This window comes from Heterocephalus glaber, unplaced genomic scaffold (genome assembly GCF_053883595.1).
Source record: "Heterocephalus glaber isolate CG9 unplaced genomic scaffold, H.glaber_assembly_v1.0 deba00001442, whole genome shotgun sequence".
Lineage (NCBI taxonomy): Eukaryota > Metazoa > Chordata > Mammalia > Rodentia > Bathyergidae > Heterocephalus > Heterocephalus glaber.
In genome coordinates this window covers 57,651,948-57,673,464 of record NW_028258296.1, presented here as the reverse complement: position 1 = coordinate 57,673,464, position 21,517 = coordinate 57,651,948, and the positions used below count along the sequence as shown (strand labels likewise).

The window sequence follows — 21,517 nt, the reverse complement described above, 5'->3', positions numbered from 1 at the left end:
GAGCCCAGGGGGGTGGCACAGTGGCAGGACAGGGATCAAAGACAGCTTCCCAGGAGAGAGGTGTCACAGCCAGCCAGACAAGTCCAACCCTACAGCAAGGTCAAAACAACACAAGGCATGTGGTAAAAAGAGCTACGTCACTAGGCTCTATGCTTAAGATCTAAATTCAGGGATAGCGGTTTGGGCTAATTTACGAAGGCTTTGTGGAAAAGACAGGATTGAGATAAATCTTTAAAGTGAGGTAAAAAAAAGAGGACACTCCAGGAAAAGCACGGATGTGTGGCCGTGGCAGTGCAGCCTGGTAAAGGCAGGTCAGCCAGAAGAGATGGGTATGAACAGTAAGAAACTAGAAGAAAACCACCAACCATTAACTGTTGATTGAAAGAATGGATGCATAAGCCACGTGTAGTGGTGCACAACTGTAATCCTAGCACTCAGGAGGCTAAAACAGGAGGATCTAGAGTTCGAGCCAGCCTGAGCTACATAGCAGGACCATGTCTCAAGTAAAAAATGAATGGATTAAAGATACAGCATCTGCCTTAAAGAGGATATAGAACTGGAGTCTAAAGATCTAGCCCAGCAGCCGTCCCATTGTCCATGAAGGACTGGGCCAGAATGCGGACAGATTAGAAGTAATAGGCAGATGGGAAAATAAAGCACTGGAAATAGGGTAGAGCATCCCAGGAAGTACTGTCCTCACGAGACTGGTTGGAGATATCTCCATTTACTCTGGGATGCCAGACTAGTGAATGATTTTGAGATTTTCTTGAGTGTTGTGGGTTTTAAAGTAGCCTTATCCACCCTGTTTTCCTTTTTCTTTGTATGTTTTTGTTTATGTAGTGCAGGCTGGCCTTGAACTGGCAGGGATCCTCCTGCCTCAGCCTCCTGAGCACTGGGACTACAGGTGTACAGCACCATGCCCAGCTGTGACTCTGTTTTTAAACCCTAATATAAAACAAATACTTCCCCTATAGTTCAAGGGCTTTTCAGTTTATTAGATGAAGGACCAAACTAAGATTTTAGGGGAGCAACTACTGCTTCCTCTGCTGTCCTAACTCTTCCCTGTTGACAACAGTTTCCTGTTCCCTACTCCCAATGCCTTATCCCCAGTGCCTTTTCTCATTTTAGCCTTACATAAATTTACTAAAATAATCTTTTGCTATTAAAGATAAATTCTACATGTCCAGTCTGTGGCCCCCAGGAAATGAATCTATTTTTTATTTTTGTGACTTAATAATCAGTTTTCTTTAAAATTTAAAACAAATGCTAGCTGGGGATGTAACTCAGTGCCACAGAGCCTGCCTGGCAAGCATGAGGTCCTGGGTTCGATCCCCAATACCAAAAAACAACAACAACAAAAACAAATGTTGCCTTCACAATGGGAGAATTAATGTCATGTTTGTCTGGTTTTTCTCATGCTATGGATCCTTGGCAGACCTAATTCATCTGAAAACTTCCTGCCAATTCCATCTGTGAGATAAAGCTAATTAGCATTTTATGTAGCAAGATGGACAGATAATCTCACAGTATTTCTCTAAAAATGCTCGTAGAGAACACTTTCCCAACATGAGCAAGGTGCGAGTTAAATCCCCAGCACCACAAAAACAAAAACCGAGTTCAATCCCCAGTACCAAAGGAAAAAAAAAACAAAAACTCAGAGATTTGTTTACTGGAAAGAGCACAAATTAGGTTTAAATCTTAGCTCCATCACTTACCATATAATTTTGAACATTTATGAGTATTTAGCTAAATTTTTTCAAGTTTCCAAATTGTAGACTGCATCCTATTAGCGGGTTGTAAAGTCAGTTTAACAATGTAAAACACCATTTTTAAAAAGTGAAATAGAATCAAAAATATCAAAGTACATTAGTACATATTTCATGAAACTTTAAGTTATGTTTACATGTTCGTCAGTGACCAATTATAAACTACATTTGGTTTTTTTGGTACTGGAGATCGAACTCAGGACCTTGCGCTTGCGAGGCAGGTGCAGTACCACTGAGCTACATTCCCGGTCCTAAAAAAGTACAATTCTTACTGTAAATTGAAGTAAAACACTTTGAAAAGCAGTGACTTAAACTTTCTAAAGCTCAGTTCCCATGAACTGAGTTAAAATCTCTTTCATGAGGGGCTGGAGATTTAGCTCAGTGGTGCTGCTGCCTACCTACAAGCGCAAGGTCCTCAGTTCGATCCCCAGTACCTGCCCCCCCCAAAAATCTCTTTCATGGGGCAATAGTGAGGAATAAATGAGGAAATGTTTGTATTTAAACTGCTAGCTATTTTTTAATTTTTCTGGGGAAAAAAGCCCATATCTATGATTCAAGAAAAAAATTTACTCTTTATAAAAATGTATTTAACCACAAAGGTGTTTTAAGAGATGTATTATGAGTCCTCTGGTTCTACTAACTTTTTAATGATAGACTCACTTCTTTCCCCTATTTGATAAAAGTTAAGACAGATAAATAACATTTTCTTACCTATTGGTGCTTTCCATTGTGCCACACAGTACATCCTTCCCCACCAAGGAAAGGGTTCTTTTGTTAGTTTGTTTTTGTTGTTGTTGTTATGTACTGGGGATCGAACTCTGGTCCTTGCAAACTCTGGTCCTTGCGCATAGCAGGTGGCGAAACCACTGAGCTAAATCCCCAGCCCTGTTTTTTGTTTTTTGAGACAGGGTCTCACTATATAGTTCAGGCTGGTCTTGAACTCATGATGTAGCCCAGGCTGGCCTTGAACTCATGGAGATCCTCCTGCCTCAGCCTCCTGAGTGCTGGGATCACAGGTGTGCACAACCACGCCCGGCCAAGGAAGGGTTTCACATGCACAAAGAATAGTTCAGGTTCCCACAGGGTCACCTGTCTCCATGTGCCACCTTCTATGCCTGCATTGCCTCCCTGGGATCTCAGAAGTGAGTGATATTTTTCTATTAAAAGAGAGCTTTTAAAAATAAGTTCAACAAGCGCAAGGACTGGAGTTCAATCCCTGGTACCAAAAAAAAATAGGTTCAGAAGGGCCTGGGATTTAGCTCAGTGGTGCCACCACCTGCCTCGAAAGTGCAAGGTCCCAAATTCAATCCCCAGTACCAAAAAAAAGGTTCAGAAGCTGGGTGTGGTAGTACATACCGGTAATCCCAGCACTCTGGAAGGCTGAAGCTGTAGGATCACAAGTTTGAGCTCAGCCTGGGCAATTTAGCAATTTACCAAGACCTGTCTCAAAATTTAAAAAGGGCTGAGGATGTAGCTCAGTGCAAAGGCCACGAAGTGGCTAAGAAAAAGAAAAAGGCTCAAAACTGACTGTACCTCAGTGGCACTGCTTCTGCCTTGCAAGCACAAGGTCCTGAATTCGATCCCCAGTACCAAAAACAAAAAAAAGCCAAAAAACTGACTCTAGCTATAAAGAGTTTCCACTTCAAGACTGATCAGAGATATTTCTGAAACCTTGTTTTTCTCCATTTGAAAATTTAAAAAGCTTCTTTCTTATAAAAGAGAGAAAAAAACGAACCATTATATCTCTTTCTATAAAAGACTAGTCTTGTGGGTCAAATGTGTGATTTTTTTGTTTGTATTTGTTATTGAGACAAGGTCTCACCCTGTAATTCAGTCTGGCCTTGAACTTACCATGTAGCCCAGGCTGGCCTCGACCTCATGGCACTCCTGCCTCAGCCTCACAAATGCTGGGATTACAGGCATGCACCACCACGCCTGGCTATTGTGTGATATTTTAAACTTTAGGCTAAAGCAGGGTCATCACCTCTTTTTTATTCCCTTTCCCCTCCCTTCCCGCCAGTATCCCCCCATCCCAAGATCCCCTTCCAATCTCCACAAAATCTATCTCCCTGTTTTCTATCATCTTTCTTTTATTTTGCTCTTTAAATGATTTCTACTTTAGATTTCTCATATAAGAGAAACCATGTGATATTTAACCTTCTGTGTCTGATTTATTTCACTTAGCATTATGGACTCAAGTTACATCCATTTTCTCACAAATGACTCAAAATTTGTTCTTTTTTATGACATATAATATAAATGTCACATTTTCTTTATCCATTAATCTGTTGATGGGCATACTTCCAAGATTATGAGTTATGTGTGTGTGTATCACTGTAATATGATGACTTTAACTCTTTCAGGAAGATATCCAGAAGAGGTATAGCTGGGTCAAATGGAATTTCTATTTTTAGTTTTTTGAGGAATCCCCACACTGACTTCCATAGTGAGGGCTGTCACCTCTTGATTCTTGCATGACAGCTGGCTGGAAGCTGACCGAGTGTTGCTGGTTCTGACAAGTGGACTGGTGATTCCCCACCCAGACCTGTGCTCATCTTTCATTACTATACTCCTGTTTTAGCCTAGTTTATCTGCCCTGTCCTCGTGATTGAAGCACATTCCAATTTCTATTCTTCAACATATAAATGTTTGGCCTTCAGGATGCTCTATACTCTCTCCTCTTTTTTATTCTGCTGAATAATACTCAGTATCTCTTCTAAGACCTGGCTCACAATATTTCTAAGCAGACTTCCATTCATCTATTCACCATATACTGAGGGGCTATGCTTTCTACTCAATTTAACCAAACTCTACCATGTTCCCTCAGCAATTAGGTACCCTATTTGTGCCAGGCACAGTGACACACACCTGTAATCCCAGCTGACACAGGAGGATCTCCATGAGTTTGAGGTCAGCCTGGGTTACAAAGCAAGACCTGTCTAAAAAGAAAAGAAAAAAAGGCTGGGGATGTTGCTCAGTGTGAAGGCCCTGGGTTCAATCCCCAGTAGCACAAAAAAAGTACCTCATTTGTTCTACACATCTACATGTTTTACAGAGGTATTTTCAAGCTATTACTCTTTATTCCGCCTTCCAATTAAACACTGAAGCAGTAGCCCTCTTTTATTATGTACCCTGTATTATTGTCCCAATAATAATAGTATTATAGTAGTAATCTATACTCTTGGTCCTCACAAAAGCCTGTAAGATGTTATATTATTGCATCCACACTGCAGACAGAAACTGAGGTTCACTCCAGGGGGAATGTTGTACGGCTGTAGTCCCAGCTGCTCTGGAGGCTGAGGCAGGAGGATCCCTTGAGCCCAAGAGTTTGACAACAGCCTGTGCAATACAGTGAGACAAAGGGAAAGGGGACTCAAGGAGAACAACGTGGCAGAGGGAGGGGTTACATCAGTCATCCCAATTCAAACAGTTTGTAAGTGGCAAGGAAGATGGTATACAACATCTGGGCTCAAATAACTAGCTTCAAGGTAGAATATTAAGACCCTGTGAAGGGCGCTGGATATGAAAGAAAGCCCAGGAAAGGCATTGGGGACAGAGATTCTGCGGAGGAAGAGGGCTCTTAATCAACTATGCTAACCGACAAATAGGTATACAATACCTGAGGACGACTGTAGAACTGTTTTTGTCTATTTGTTTAATCTTTTGAGGGCAGGTACCGGGGATCGAACTCGGGTCCTTGCGCTTGAGAGGCAGGAGGCAGAACCACTGAGCTAAATCCCCAGCCTATTTGTTTAATCTTACATGGTTTTGTTTAGAAGGGATTATGTTCTTTAAGCCTTGGTCATTTCACTCACCTCCCAATCTGGCTCTGTCCAGCCTGTCCTGGAGGGCTCGGCGTCTGGATGCTGGAGGCCAAAGGCTGCCCAAGCAGAGAATGACCTCGGAGGCAGAACCGCCGCCTCCAGTCGGGCCCACAAAGGCAGAAGATGGCCGCAGTTGGACCGTGCCATTCCCGACGCGATAAGAAGCAAAATCTTGACAAAGTCTTTAAAGATGAGTAGGAAAGGGGTAGTAAGGGTAACTGTCCTCACCGATCCCTTCTCTCTCTCTTCTTTCCTCTCTGCCCCCTCCCAAATATCTGTCCCACGATCTGATTTACTGGAGGAGTCGTGCCGGATAAGGGAGGGGGAAAAGCCACTGATTGCAATTAACGGTAACTCAGTTGCGAACTCCATCGGTTTATTTACATATAATTTGCATGTTAATATTCTCCTGGACGTACGCAGCACCCTGCCACTTATCCAGCAAATTTTACTTCCCTCTCGGCTTCCTTACTCTAGCAAACACTACTACCTCTTAGGCCCGCCTCCCAAGTATTGGCCCCGCCTCCCACCACTAGGCTCCTCCTTTCGCCCGCTCCTCCCACTCTAGCTTCCAAATAGCTCACCCCCGCCCCCTTTTCTATTTCTGAACAGGCACGTTCTGGGCAGCTCAACCGACTCATTAGATTACTCCGAGGTCGGTAGGGTCCTAAGCGTCGGAAAAACAGGAAAAAAAAAATCCCGGGAAGACGGGCGTGGATTCAGAAGAAGTTTACATTTGAACCTGCTGGGCACTTTTAAAAAAATTTTGGTCCTGGTTGCGCAGCCGGGTCCAACTTGAGGCAGCGTGAAGGCCCCTCAGGCAGTGCGGCGGGCAGCCCCGTAGCCGGGGCCTGGTGCAGCCGCCGCGGCCGCTGTCAGGGAAACGCAGGCGGCCAATAGAACCCGGGAGCGGCCGCGGCTGTTGAGGCGGCGGTGTCGGTTGCCCGACCCCGACCGCCTGCACCCCCTCCGCGGGAGCCCCCCGGAGGTAAGCGACTCTCTCCATGAGTCACCTTTGCGCAGTTAGGGGGCTCTCTCTCCCTCCTGTCTCTCACAGTCTTCCCCGCCTGGGTTCGATACAAAACTGCCCTCCCGGTGGGTACCTGCACCCCGGGGTCCTTCTCCACCCTCTGCTCTCAAGCTTGGGGTCTTCCTCTGCTTTTTGGCTTCCTCTTCTGTTTAGCTCCTCCCTCTGCCCCGGGGATTTCCCCCCGCCCCTTCTAACCCTTGTTGCCTCCGTCCCGAACTATTATTTTTTAAAGACATGAACACTTTCCCCATTAGATCCCTTCCACAGTGTCCATCCTTGTTTGTCCTTCCTCGTCGACTGTGCTTCTGCCCCAGACCTTTCCTATGGACTCCGCCTTCATCCCTTTTCCTATTTTGCCCCACTCCTCCGAGGTCTGCAACCTCGGCTCAGAGTTCTCATTTTCCTGAGCTAAAGATCCCTCCCTTCCTCTGTTGCTTCTGATTCCATTACCTCACCGTCACCCACCCACCCAGCTCCTAGCTTGCAAGAATTACCTATTCCCCTTTCCTTAAGGGATCCCAGGCCCTTGTCATCAATCCCAAGGTACCATTTACATCTCATTTAGACTTTAGTCCTTATCTTTCTTCTCGGGTGCTTTATGATTCCTCCAGCTGTCCTTTGGCTTTCCTTTCCCTCTTTGAAATCTCCCAGACCTCTGGAGGTTTTTTCGTGTAGAGGAGAGATCTGACAATACCCCCTCCCATTTCGGGTTTCCTACTTTGACACCTCCCTCTTGTTTCAAAGATTTTGCTGATCCTTGTGTCACTTAGTTCTGTTTTCCCTGTGGTCTCTTTTGTGTTCTCTGTCACACTCTGTCTCCACATACCACTTATTTCAGGATCAGCTAAACCTTGAACTAAGAAGAAAATGTTGGGAGGAGGGGGAGCCTCAGCTGTCTCAGGCTTTTCTGGACAGAAGGGTGTTTCTAAAGGATGGAGCAAGTTTTGAAGAATCCCTATCAGATTACATTTTGTTGACTACTCAGAAGCAGCCACTAGGCGGGATGAACAGGACTGCAAGGAAACTGAATGAGATTGTGAGACATTTTGTTTTGGATTATTTATTTTGAGACTTGTGTTTAATAGATCACAGAATAGAGTGTCTTCCACCCATGTCCAGATCCAAGGGGAATCGGGTTACTGACTGTGGGTTACTAGAATAGTTTTGGTCGATTTCATAAGACCTCAGGCCGCAGTGGGGTTGGGGGGTAACTGGGAAAAGGAACATGAGACAATGGAAAGATCTCGTAGAATCAAGACTCCTGGATTCAGCATGTGACTTCCTCACTTGACCTCTAGAGTGGTCTTTTTGGGAGAATGATCCACTCTATGGGCATCAGTGCAGTAATAGGCTAATAGCAACATATGGGTTGAGGGAAGAATTAAATGTGTTTTATTGGTTTATAAAATATTTGGGGTTCTCAGTCAAAAGACATTTATAAGTAGTGGTTTTGTCATCCTGAGAATTTTCCTTGATTCTAAAGTCTTCAGACTAAGGACCTTCATTCTGAGGTCTTCCTAGTCTATAACCATGAGTGTAAGTCAGTTTGAAACACACACTTCTGGCCTGCTTCTTTCATCTCTGCTTTTCCCCTAGCACAGTGGTGGGGAACCTATGGCCTGCATGCTGCAGCTGGCTGTTTTCACTGAAAGCTCTGAAAGGTTCACCATCACTGCCCTAGTGCCCTAAGTTGCTGAGCACCTGTGCTGTTCCTTCCATACTGGAGTCACAACTGCAGACCATGGGCAGAAAGTGTGGAAAAGCCCTTTGAGGAAACTGGCTGGAAAAGAGAACTTGGAGTGAGCTGGGACTTGGGAAATGAGTTGCACACTTGTATGCCCTGCCTCTCTTTTGCCCTGTGATAGTGAAGTGGGCCCGTGAAGTTCCATTCATCTTCTGACTTAGACCTCTTTGGAAGCAGTTATGCTGTTTCACACCCTTCTCCTTTTCTCCCTCAGACTTAACTAGAGTGCAGCCTGTTCATAATCCCCTTTATAGGAGAAGATTCACTCCTTGGAAGCACCCTCAACCAGAAATCATATTTCCCCTCATTTCCCTGCTTCCCTCAGCTGGGTCCACACTGCATGAAAACATGTTTGCTAAACACCATCCTAAAGAACAAATGGAAATTTTTTTTTGTTTTGGGAAGATTCTTTAAAGAGAGAGCCTAGTCCAAGTGCATTTAGGCTTCATGTGCAACAGGAAGGAACAGTTCAAGAAGGGTGAGCATACAGGTTGCTTTCTTTGCCATCTCTCTGTTCCATCAGGGGCCCTGAGAGCTGGCTTGGGCTGTCTGGCTGGCTGGAATCTGCTTATACCAGCTCCATGGCCTGCATAAAGCGTTCGCAGCCAGATTCAATATTGATTTAACTAATTGGAGACCACTACCCTACACACACACACACCAGTGTAGCTTGGGAATCCCCTTTCCCCTGATGCCACCACCTCCGGGGCCCTAAGTTAGCATTCACCTAGTTGCTGGTGGGGCTTGAGCCAGTCGGACTGCTCACCCCTGAGTTTCTACAAGGAAAATGTATTCTCTGCCTTTACTGTTGAGGTCAGAGGGGAAAGATGACTTGAGACCTTCTTCAAGAATGATTTAGCCAGGCGAGGTGGCACACACCTGTAATCCCAGCACTTGGGAGGCAGAGGCAGGAGGATTGCTGTGAGTTCGAGGCCAGCCTGGGCTCCACAGTGAGTTCAAGGTCAGCCTGAACTGCATAGTAAGACCCTGTCTCAACAACAACAACAACAATAATAAAAGAATGATTTAGACCTTAAGGCATGTCGAAGAACTCAACAGGCAGCAAAGAACTCAACAGGCAGGGAGAGCAGTATAGAGTCACTTTTGAAGAATACCCTATTGGGGCGGGGGTGGGGGCTTATTGTTAAAGGAATGCACATTAGTAACAAATCCAATGTTACTGTAAAAGTTCCTGATGAAAACCTATATTGTCATCTCTTTCCCTTCATCCCTACTCCTGCTCCCACAGCGTTAACCTCTGTAATTTTCTTGGTGTTCTAATTCTGAAGCTTATCACCATACCTCTATATCTTGACTCATTAATTGTTGCAAAAGAGGGTTTATACCTCTTGTTTATGTAATTGTCAGTTTTATTTCTTTTGCTTGACACTTGTGTAACTGTAGTACTTTTGACCCTTTTCCATTAAGTTTACAACTTCCCATTTGGTAGGATGAAGATACTGGCTCTGCTATCCTTTTTTTCCACCTCTCATGATTTACCTCAAAGGATCCTTTAAACTGGGCTTGGTGACAGATGCCTGAAATCCCAGCTACTTGTGAGACTGAGACAGGAGAATTGAACTTTTTTTTTTGTACCAGGAATCAAACTCAGGACCTTCAGCTTGTGAGGCAGGCTCGCCACTACTGAGCTAAATTCCCGGCCCAGGAGAATTGAACTTTTGAGGCTAGCCTGAGATGGTCTCAAAAAAGCAAACCAGGGCTTGGGATTTAGCTCAGTGGTTTCGATGCCTGCCTCACAAGCACAAGGACCCGAGTTTGATCCCCGGTACCAAAAACAAAGCAAACCAACAAAATAAAATACAATAAGAAGAAATAAAATTTTAGTTAATTGGTGGGGGGGGCGGTAAATTTTTTAAAAAGGGTTAGGGAAGCCAGGCATGGTGGTGCACACTCATAATCCCAGCACTCTGGAAGGCTGAGGTAGGAGGACTGCCATCAGTTTGAGGCCAGCCTGGAATACATAGTGAGTTCAAGGCCAGCCTGAACCACTTGGTGAGACCTTGTCTCAAAAAACCAAAAAAAAAGGTTAGGGATGTTACTGTGGTAGACTACCCCAATATGGGATGGGAGGTGGGGGGAAGGAGCCTTTAAAAGGAAGAAGAAAGCTGTTGAGCTTGTCTGCTTGATTTGGAAGCAGAGCACTAAGGGGGTGTGTGTGTGTGTGTGTGTGTGTGTGTGTGTGTGTGTGTGTGTGTCTGTGTGTGTCTGTGTGTCTAAGAATTGAATCTATGGAGCACTGAGCTACATCCCTAATTCCCTTTTGTTGTTGTTTATTTGTTTTTGTTTTTTTAACTAAGTTACCCAGGCTGGCCTTGAACTTGTGATTCTTCTACCTCAGCCTCCAGAAGCTGGGATTATGGGTGTGCACCAACAGGCCCAACTCAGATGATCACTTAAAGGCCATTCTGTGAAAATGCAGGGATGTATAAAAACATCAGAATTGGGATGAGGCAATCCATATTTATCTAGTCCATGGAAACAGATTTAAAGAGAGGAATGGTGACTAACGGTTAGGGAATTGATTTGGGGCACTTTACCATCCTGCCCTGGCAGAGACCAGCCCAGTACATCCTTTAATGGAAGCCAGTGGGAGGTTGTTTATCTAGACTCTTTTCGGGTGATGAGGAGCAGGAAGCAAAGTTAAGCAGGAGCATCCTCTCCCTCCAGAATGCTCTGCAGACATATATTTAACTGCTCAGTCCCACAGAACACGAGTGTACACCCTCTCTGTCCTCTGAAGCCTCTGCCCTGCCCTGCCCTGCAATAACCCCCGATGCTTTCTTTAGAATAGTTAGACATTAAAGGTATGCTTTCTTTGCATTTGGAAATGAATAAATTGATTTTGAGGACCATATCTGGGTTTAGATTTTGGAGAATCTTTTTCCTATTTCTGTTTCCTATTTCTATTATCATAATAACCTAATTCCTCCCACATTCCTTCTTCCCGTGACTTGCTTCAGAGACAAACAGTCCTTGAATATCCTTCGAGCCAATAGAGAAGCCCAGCTCTAGTTTAGTGGTTTTGTTTGTTTGTTAGAGTTGCTTTACATAGGAGAGGAATCCGGTATTCCTGAACCTCTTTTTTTCTTTTTTTTTTTTGGTACCAGGGATCAAACTTGGGTCCTTGTGCTTACGAAGCAGGTGGTGGAACCACTGAGCTAAATCCCTGGCCCTCTTTTTTTCTTTGTAATTAGGAATTGAACCCAGGGTCTTTGTGCTAAGCTATACTCCTAGACTTTTTTTTTTAAAGCATAATCTTGCTAAGTCACTAAATTGCCGAGGCTGGGCTTGAATTTGAGATCATTCTGCCTCAGCTTCCCAGAGTCCTGGGATTACAGGCATGCACTGCCACACCTTGATTGTATCCCACCACCACCACCACCACTAGAGATTGAAACCTGGGCCTATACACTGAGCTACTACCCCAGACCATTTTATTTTTTGAGACAGTCTTACTAAATTGCATAGGTAGAATTTGACTTTGTGATTTTCCTGCCTCAGGCTACCAAGTGCTGGATTACAGGTGTATGCCACCATGCCTGGCTCACCTACCCCCTTACTGGAGATTGAACCCAGAGCCTTCGTAGTGAGCTACCTCCCTCACTCTTTTCTATAATTCTGTTTTGAGTCAAGGTCTTGCTAAATCACTAGGTTGCCCAGACTTGCAGTCCTGCCTCCCAGAGTGCTGGGATCACAGCTGTGTGCCACCACACCCAGCTTCTTGCACCTCTGCATATTGTCTGGTTCCCTGGGGAGGAAAAGGTGCTGATGGGAGAGTCTGTTCTCCAAGGAAGTCCTTTGAATATTGTAATGTGGGGTTCCTGTCTGAGTCCTGGAGTTTTTCTTCTTTGCTTGGGGGATAAGAGAAATAATGGTATTATATTCTTATCTCCTTTCTAGTGCCCATAAAATCCCAGTTGTGATTAGGAATTGATCTCAGGACCTTGTGCTTGCCAAGCAGGCTGGGCGCCACTGAGCTACATCCCTGGCCCTGTGGAATGTCTTAGTGAGGTCTGAGACACTGTATGTGGGAGAATGTCTGAACCTCACTTCCATTGCAAGTTTGGGGTGTTTGGTTTGTTGGTTTGGGTTGTTTGGGGTTTGTTTGTTTGTTTGGGAATTCAGGGTCTTATACATGTTAGGCAAGTGTTCTGCCACTAAGCTGAACCCTCTTTAATATTTTTTAAACTGGACTTTTAGGGGCCTTTGGTGACTTGGAAGTCTCTTGAGTAGATAAAAAGGAAAGGATGTGCCATGCATGGAGATGTTGAGAAGAAGAGTTGATTATATAGGATGACTGAGGCTACCTTGTGAATCTCTAAGCAGTGAATTAACCTGACTCTCTGGTAAGAGGCCCTAAAAGGTGTGGCAAGGAATGATTAAAGCTTCCTTATTATTCCTGTGCAACACATAGCTGCGAGTAGAGACAGATCCACATAGGCAACCATGCTGGTTCTACTGCTCAGCGGGCACTGCCTCGCTTTAGGAGAGAACAGTGAAAGAGTTGTCGCCTTTTTACCCATACCAAGCTCAAACTGCATCAAGAAATTAAATTCAGGGGGATTTAGCTCAGTGGTTCCGCTGCCTGCCTCGAAAGCTCAAGGTCCTGAGTTCAATCCCCAGTACCAAAAAAAAAAAAAAGAATTTCCTTCCTTTGGGCCGGGGATTTAGCTCAGTGGTTTCGCTGCCTGCTGCGCAAGTGCAAGGACCTGAGTTTGATCCCTGGTACCAAAAAAAAAAGAAATTTGGGCCGGGGATTTAGCTCAGTGGTTCCAGCACCTGCCTCGCAAGCGCAAGGTCCTGAGTTCGATCCCTGGTACCAAAAAAAAAAAAAGAAATTAAATTCAGGAGTGAACTTCTTGCTTGACAGACTTTGAGAAAAATGAACTAAAGTAGCTGTTTTTTCTCTTGATCTCAGAACAGGAGTTCCCGTCTATCTTTTTGCAAAACTTTAGTGGTAGCTGCTGAGAAGCAGGGAGCTGGACTATATGATATTGGACAGATGAAAGTAAGCTTAATGGGGGCTGGGGATTTAGCTCAGTGGTTCTGCTGCCTGCCTCGCAAGCGCAAGGTCCCGAGTTCGATACCTGGTACCAAAAAAAAAAAAGACTTGGGCCAGGGATTTAGCTCAGTGGTTTGCCGCCTGCTGTGCAAGCACAAGGACTTGAGTTCGATCCCTGGTACCAAAAAAAAAAGTAAGCTTAACGCTTAAATTTCAGAGGTGCAAGAAGAGGCACTGGAAGAGTGATGGTAGAAAACAAGGCCTCCCAGAATGACTCAAAGTATGGGCACCCAGGGTCACAGTATCAAAGTGCTGTCACTAATACTTGAAAAATACCTGCATTCCAGCTCTACAAATGCCTCCACCTTTCTCTTGCTTCTAAGTGTGTCTTAGACTCAATCTATTTGCATTTCTGGGAAGAGGCCTGTTAAATCCATTTGGCTAATGCCAGATTCTGGAGCCCAGGCATTCTGACAGAATTTCCTCCTGTTTTGCACTGATTCTCTTGATTTGGATCACTCTGAAATTTCTTTTTGTTCCTCCCTGATTCTCCTGTTCTGAATTTGGTGAGGCTATGAAGAACTGCTCTTAGAGGACAGTTTTGTTTTTTGGGGTTTTTTTGGGGGGGGGTTGGTACTGGGGATCGAACTTGTGACCCTTCAGTTGCAAGGCAGGTGGCAGCACCACTGAGCTAAATCCCTAGCCTACGAGGACGTTTTTTTTTTTTTATTGAGAGGGTAGGATTTAGGGGGTACTGGGAATTAAACACACATGCTAGGCAAGTACTGTACACTGAGCTACATCTCCAGTCCTATTTGTATTTTATTTTGAGATAGGATTTCACTCAGCAGCCCAGCTTAGTGTCAAACTTACGATTCTTCTGACTCAGCCTTCTGAGTAGCTGGGATTACAGGTGTATGCTGCCATGCCTGGCAGAAATGGCTTTTGTCAGCAGTATTCTTTAGCTGAATTTCCCTCCAGAGAGTTCTTAGTTATGCCTCTTCTCCCCTGTTCTTTAGAAACTACAGACCCATGAGTCTCAAGACAGTATGATACTGGGAAATGTAGGTTTCAGGTAAGAGAGGGCTGTCATAAATGTTTTAGAAGAGTCTCAAGCAACTAATGTAACTCTAATATGCTTCTCTTGTAAAATACTGTATGTATTTGCAAGCACTTGTGTGCACACACATTGTTTACTAACCTTTCAGGTGGTTGGGATTCATCCAGCACTTATTGAGTACTGCTGTGTACCAGGGGCCATGCTAGATCTTTTCACATATGTGCATTGATTTCTTCTGCACAGTAACAATGAGAAGTATTTTTTCCCAATTTGCAGTTGAGGAAACTGAAACTCAGAAGATAACGTGGCTTGCATAAGTTGGCACATCTCATAAAGGCAAAGTGAAGATTTTGAACCCCAGCCCATTTGCCTCCAAGTCTAGGGTTCTTTCCCTGCTCCCCCAGCTGCCACAGCACTGAAGAAAGGTTATGAAGTCACGAAGCCAGACAGCCAGAGAAATGGCACGGCTTCAGTAGGGTTGATGATGGTGGTTGTTTTAGAGCTGTTTTCTTCCAAGCGAAGCCTGGCATGAAATTTGCTGGCCCTTATTCCCCAGGAGCTTTGAGTCTGAAAGGGAAGGTAGGAAAGTATCTGTAAGTCGAAAAATACATCAAGATTTTAATAAAGGTGAGACAAATGGGACCTGTGTGTGGAGTGTGGTATGAGTAAGGAAAACAGTTTAAAGGGGAAAAGAAAATGCTATGGCAGGCAGTTGAAGGGAGACAGGAAGAACAGAAGGATAGAATTAAGGACAAAGGAGTAAGATCCAAATTGCTCCCCGCTTTACCTGAGGAGTTTATGAGCCTGTAGAAATGTAACACATATAAAGCAACAGTTCACAAATATAAGCTAAGAACCTAGGCTAACCTGAGTCACTAAGTGCAGAAGGAATGCAGAATGATGCAGTGATCAGAAGTGGAGGCAGTGAGGGAAAGCTTCCTGGGAGATGACTTTTCATCTGACTTGAAGGAGTCCAGGAAGACAGAAAGAGAAGGTGGATGGGAAGATTTCGTGGCAAAGGGAAGACCTGAGGATGGCACCACTAACCAGTGTGTGTATGTGTCTCCTTTTCTGTTCCTTTCTCCCTCCTTCCTCCTACAGTTCGAAAGGTCAAAGTCTGGCTGTAGCCATGGGAGACATGGTAGTGGAGCCTGTCCCCCTGAAGCCAACTTCTGAGCCTGCTCCTAGCCCACCAGGGAATAACGGGGGCTCCTTGCTAAGCGTCATCACGGAGGGGGCTGGGGAACTGTCGGTGATCGACCCAGAGGTGGCCCAGAAGGCCTGTCAGGAGGTGCTGGAGAAAGTCAAGCTTCTGCATGGAGGTGTGGCCATCGCTAGCAGAGGCACCCAGCTGGAGCTGGTCAATGGGGACAGTGTGGACAGTGAGATCCGTTGCCTGGATGATCCACCTGCCCAGATCAGGGAGGAGGAAGATGAGATGGGGGCCGCAGTGGCCGCGGGCACAGCCAAAGGAGCAAGAAGGCGGCGCCAGAACAACTCAGCCAAACAATCTTGGCTGCTGAGGCTGTTTGAATCGAAACTATTTGACATCTCTATGGCCATTTCATACTTATATAACTCCAAGGAACCTGGAGTACAAGCCTACATCGGCAACCGGCTGTTCTGCTTTCGCAATGAGGATGTGGACTTCTATCTGCCTCAGTTGCTTAACATGTACATCCACATGGATGAGGATGTGGGTGATGCCATTAAGCCCTACATAGTCCACCGCTGCCGCCAGAGCATTAACTTTTCCCTCCAGTGTGCCCTGTTGCTTGGGGCCTACTCTTCAGACATGCACATTTCCACTCAGCGACACTCCCGTGGGACCAAGTTGCGGAAGCTGATCCTCTCAGATGAGCTGAAGCCAGCTCACCGAAAGAGGGAGTTGCCCTCCCTGAACCCAGCCCCTGACACAGGGCTGTCTCCTTCCAAAAGGACTCACCAGCGCTCGAAGTCAGATGCCACCGCCAGCATAAGTCTCAGCAGCAACCTGAAACGGACAGCCAGCAACCCTAAAGTGGAGAATGAGGATGAGGTAAAATTTTGGGGAGGGACAGAGAACAAGGTGGCAGAGGGCTACATGGAGTCACGCTGCCTTATATAGGCTTATTGTGTCCTTTATGTCCTTCCCTCCGTGTCACTTCACTGATAAAAGCATGGAATGGTAGACTGGAAAAAGACCTTAGAATTCATGTATTCTAACTGCCTCATTTTATAGGGGAAGAACTCAGAGACCCAGGGAGATAAAGTGACTCGCCTTGGGTCATATAGCTGATGGCAAGGCTGATACTCCTGTGGAGAGTTCTTTTACTAAGCTGCAGTGCCATTCCATGAACTATAGCACCTTCTTACTGAGAACTGGCTGAGGCCCTCTCCACTCTGGTTGGAGACCTGGGATCACTACCAGAGCCTCTCAGAGCAGCAACCCTAGGAAAGGGAACAGGGCTCGAGGAAGGATGTTAAGTAGAACAGGAGCTCCATTCTCCTTGCCACTCCTCACACTCCTTCCTCCTCACCCCCAAAATCCTGCTTTTGGTCAGCTTAGGGTAAGGGCCATTCCTTGTCCCCGAGACATCTGCAGAGTGTTCTCCTACCTGCCTTTCCCTGTGGGGAAGAATTCCTTGCTGCTGGTGTCTTTCCCGTACCATTTGGGAGAGACACAAAGGGAAGAGAGAAGCAGTTTTGGTAGAGTAAATCTACTGCCTAGTCAAGGACCTAAGGCTGGGAAGAAGAGGAAGCCTCAGCAGCAGCTCGGGGTAGCCAGTGTAGGGCCAGAGCAGAGAGGAGATGAGCACTCAGAACGTAGCCACCCTCTGCCCCACGTCTGGACAGATAGCAGAGCAAGTTGCACAGTGGATAGCCAAGTTCGGCGACCTGGTGTCCCAGTCAGACAATGGTGCCCCAGTCCTCTGTGATTTGCCACTGGCCAGGCTCTCATCCTGGCTGCCAGCCCAGCCTAGAAAAGAAGGGAGAAAAACATGAGGAATTTGCACTGTTGGAAAAACGTGCACAGCCACGGTCCTGGCATCTGCCTGTGTGGGGCAGAATTCACCCACGTTTCGATACAATGGGCCCCCTCTCAACTGGAGGGAGGTCAGTGGCTTGGGAAGCGAAAAGCAAGAGAAAACTAGACATCCTGCTCTCTGGAAATGTGTTACTTATTATGGTAATTTAATAATGGTAAAGCTAAAAGTGCTTATGTTTCTAGAGCACTGGTGTTGCACTCATCATACCAGGTACTTCACATTTAATTCTCACATCAAGCATAGCAGACGTATTATTTTACTAATGAGGAAACTGAGGTTTAGACAGGTTAAATTACTTGCCCAAGGTCTCTTAGAACTGGGGAATGTCAAACAAGAACCCAAATCCACAGCCTCTGCCTGTAATCATTCTGCTGAGCTGCCTTAGCTGTTTCTCAGCGTCTGCTTCCCCAGATCCCAGCTGTCAGAAGCCTCTGGGGAAGACCAGCCCATGCTGTGACCATCTACACTTCCACATCCATGCACAAAGCCTAAGCTGTTCTCGTCACCAGAGTAGACTATTTTCATTTCTGCTTGAGCCTGGCAACAGAGCCCGCAGGCCATGAAGGCAGGTTGTTGCAGAGCAAGAAGAATCTTCCAAATTCTGGTGGAACTGAGGTCATGAAGAGTTGCCTCATCTTGGAGTCCAATCTGCAATAGTTCAATTGTGAGCAGCGAAAAGTGAATTCCTTCGTGCCCCTTGTCAGGCTTGTCCCTCTTCTATACCCATTTTGTAGAAAAGCAGAGGCCTTAGGACTTCTCTTGCCCTGAGCTGGTTCTGGATCCCTCTTCCTGGCAGGTATTCTGCTCCGGGACAGTGGATACCTTGGAAAGGCAGGTATTCTGTGAGTGCCTAACTCTCTAGGGTGAGTTCTCCAGCGGCCATTCTTCCCAGCCTGGCTCCTTACTTGGGGTCACTAGATCCAAGAAAGAAAGGAGATACCTCATTCCCAGGCCCTCCTGGGTTATCTGATGCAGATAGAATGAGACACCGGAATCCACTGTGACTCCTCAGGATATGTGAACAAAAAAGAGAGAACATAAATGTCAGTATCACTGGGTTTCTAAGCACTGAAGTCTCCAGCACAGGGTTCTCTCAACCTCCTTGGCATTTTGTTTTTTGTTTTTTGTGGTACCAGGGATCAAACTCAGGACCTTGTTCTTGCAAGGCAGGCACAGTAACACTGAGCTACAATCCCCGGCCCTCTCCTTGGCATTTTGAAAATAGATATGTCTGTCGAGGCCTTTGTCCCCACCAGTTACCACAAGAATGGGTTCTTCCTCCTCCCCCATCATGCAACATTCATTTACTCAGCAGCTAGTTACTGATCTTGTACAGTGTGTAAGGTCCTGTTCTGAAGTCAGCAAAGGATGGAGGACAAAATGCTGTTCTTTCTCTAGGAATTGATAAGGTTCTTAGAAGTCCCTAGTATCTAGGGAACCAGTTAGCTTGTGACTCTCTTGAAAAGGTGTTTCCTGCCCATAAGCAGGGTAAGGGGCACACCTTACTCAAGTGAAAAACAGAATTTTCTAAGGCCTGAGCAGGTACATTCTAGAAGGGGAATTTGTAGGTGGGTCCTGACACACTTCTGCTCTCTGCTTTTCCTTTGAGTTCTGAGTTTCATCCCATGCTCCAACTACAGCAGAGGAGCTTCAGAGAGTGAGGCAGGGCCATAGGGCAGAGGTCCAGGGGCTGCGCAGTTCGCTTCCTGCCTGGAGTTTTCCTGAAGAGCTCTTCTTTGCCCAAATCTCACAGAAGTTTCCATTTTCTTTTCTTGAGGAATCTTTTCACACCTCCATATTGGAGGGCTCTAGCCCTGATTCTTCCCATCTCACTATTCCTCCCAAATCCCTTTTCTTCAGAGCAGTTATCAACCTCCTCATAGAACGCTACTCAGGGAGTTTTCCTTCCCATTTGTAACCAAATGATAAATATTTTGTCAAAGAGTGAGGGATGCAAGGAACAGAGTGGTTTGGGTACTGTCCCTGCCCCATAGCCTGCCCTACATGACACCCTAAGTAGATCAGCTTTGTCTTTCAGGACTGTAAGCTTTGTACAGAGAAATCTGCTGCATGTCACACTGGAAGCCCTGTGGGCCTTCCACCCTGATACTGTATGATGTCAACTTCTTGGTCTCAGCCTTATTCGCTGTAGCTGACTCAGTATGAGTGACTCAAGCCCAGGGAGTAGGAGGAGGGGAGCAGGTCATGATACACCTCCCTTATTGAAAGGCTGTTCACACGTCCACAGGAGCCTGTCTGTGAGAGAGTCCACTGTAGCATTGCCTACGGAGCTAATGTCTCTCATGCTGTCCCTCCCCAGCCAGCTCACGGGTAGAAACAACTACTGAGACTGGCATCCTTACTGCCCAGTTCACCCTCCCACTTCTAGCCAAAGTGAAAGAGTTGTGGCCCTACGGGAATGATTCCAAGTGTGGCTTTTCCTTTAGTGTGCATTTCTGCCCAGATTGTTCAAGCAGAGACCTGACAATAAGACCTCCAGCTAAAGTAGTAAACTATGGAAGTAAATTAAGTCAGTGCTTGAAACACCAGCAGAGTAGAAGCTCAGCGCCCACCGGCCTTCCTGCCCTGGTAGCACCAAGGACTTTGCCTTTTGAAGACCAGGCCCCTCCCCTCCTGCATGTTTGTACACATGCTGCCCCTGCCCCCTGCCCTGGTAGACCTTATTGGAAAGACCCAGGGTGTCCCTGTGCATAGCACTGCCACAGAACTGCCCTGTTTTGTTCACGGATACCACGGTGGCACAGGAATGGGGCGATGTTTAAGATTATTCCCCTGGGCTGGCAGCAGGATAGCTGCTGCCCTGGGTTGTCAGCTTCTCAGATGGACTTAACTAGAACCTAACTCCCCAATTTGGGTGGTATCTGGATTTTCACTATCAAACCTAGTTTCTCACTTCTCATTTTATCAAATTTTGCTTATTGTAAACTTGACCGTACTGTTGTGTACAGCTTTTTTTTTTTTTTTTGGTACCGGGGATTGAACTTGGGACCTTGCGCTTGCGAGGCAGGCACTGGAACCACTGAGCTAAATCCCCGGCCCCCTAACTCCCCAATTTAAGTTTAAAAAAGTTGTAATGTATTGAGTGTCGTGTGAAATAGCCTGCTATGCTGGGGATTTAGCTCAGTGGTTCCAGCACCTGCCTCGCAAGTGCAAGGTCCTGAGTTTGATCCCTGGTACCAAAAAAAAAAAAAAAAAATGAAATAGCCTGCTAGGAAGCCTGAGGTTTGATAGAGGCTTGATTGATGAATCCTTCCTTCCACCGGCACCCAGCCCACGAGTTTCAAGTTCATGGGCCCGGGGTACCCTTCGTCACACAAGTTCAAGGCTGGGATTAGTTTTCCCAGGGTGAGAATAAGTCTGATTGGAGGGGAAGAATATGTGCTTGCCACTGAAAGTTTAATTCTTTTTACTCCCTGAGATTTCTAAGAAGCCGGAGGAACTTGGGGCTTCCAGTATGAGGGTCATGCAGCTTGTTAAATCCAGTCTCTGGCGGTCCTCAGCTGAGGAGGAGGGGTTGGCTGATGGTGTGTCAGAGGTGAAGAGAAAGAGCAGGCAAGCTTGGCCCAGGAACTCAGCTTTAGGTGTCATCTTAAAAGGAAGATTACTTCAGAAAGATTTGACCCAGCAGGAACAGAGTGAAAGAGAGAGACTTCTTGTCTCTTCGGCCCCTCTCACCTCAAGGTCCAGCCTGGCCTCCCAGCTCTCCTGCAGGGGTCTAGAAACTGGGAGAGTGGCGTCTCTGGGTTGGCTTGCTTTCTTTAAAGCACAAAGACAGAGCTGCACCGGAGAAGCAGTTATGGTCCAAGGTGGAGCTAAATTCTTTGCCTTTGTCTCTCTCCTTACCCTCCCTGTCCCTTCTTCTCCCCTTGCCCTCCGGCCCTTTCCCAGGAGCTCTCCTCCAGCACCGAGAGTATTGCTAATTCATTCAGTTCCGTAAGTGGGGCCAGGCTGGGGCTGGGTGGCAGGCTCCCCCCACGGCCGCATTTCCTCTCCGTCCCAGGTCTTCTGAGCACCCAGATC

At 46.1% G+C, this 21,517-nt stretch overlaps 2 protein-coding genes across 17 annotated transcripts in view; one reads left to right on the top strand and one right to left on the bottom strand.

The window, feature by feature from the left end:
• LOC106010118 (uncharacterized) overlaps positions 1–6,097 on the bottom strand; it is a 57,056-nt gene extending 50,959 nt beyond the window's left edge. The window contains exon 1 of the mRNA XM_087213417.1: positions 5,582–6,097. The gene's annotated coding sequence lies outside the window, so the exon portion shown is untranslated. The remainder of the gene's footprint in view (positions 1–5,581) is intronic.
• A 323-nt stretch (positions 6,098–6,420) lies between these two features.
• Positions 6,421–21,517, top strand: part of Pi4kb (phosphatidylinositol 4-kinase beta) — a 30,524-nt gene continuing 15,427 nt past the window's right edge. For 4 of the 16 annotated variants that reach the window (XM_087213404.1, XM_021265851.2, XM_013075517.2 and 1 more), the window contains exons 1-3: positions 14,441–14,462; positions 15,549–16,485; positions 21,386–21,430. In XM_087213404.1, the coding sequence (XP_087069530.1) occupies positions 15,577–16,485; positions 21,386–21,430 (954 nt within the window). In that variant the 5' untranslated portion in view covers positions 14,441–14,462; positions 15,549–15,576. Of the gene's footprint in view, positions 6,579–7,458; positions 7,657–12,585; positions 12,732–14,406; positions 14,463–15,548; positions 16,486–21,385; positions 21,431–21,517 lie in introns of those variants that run through there. The other 12 variants (XM_087213406.1, XM_087213403.1, XM_087213410.1 and 9 more) reach the window with 10 other exon arrangements.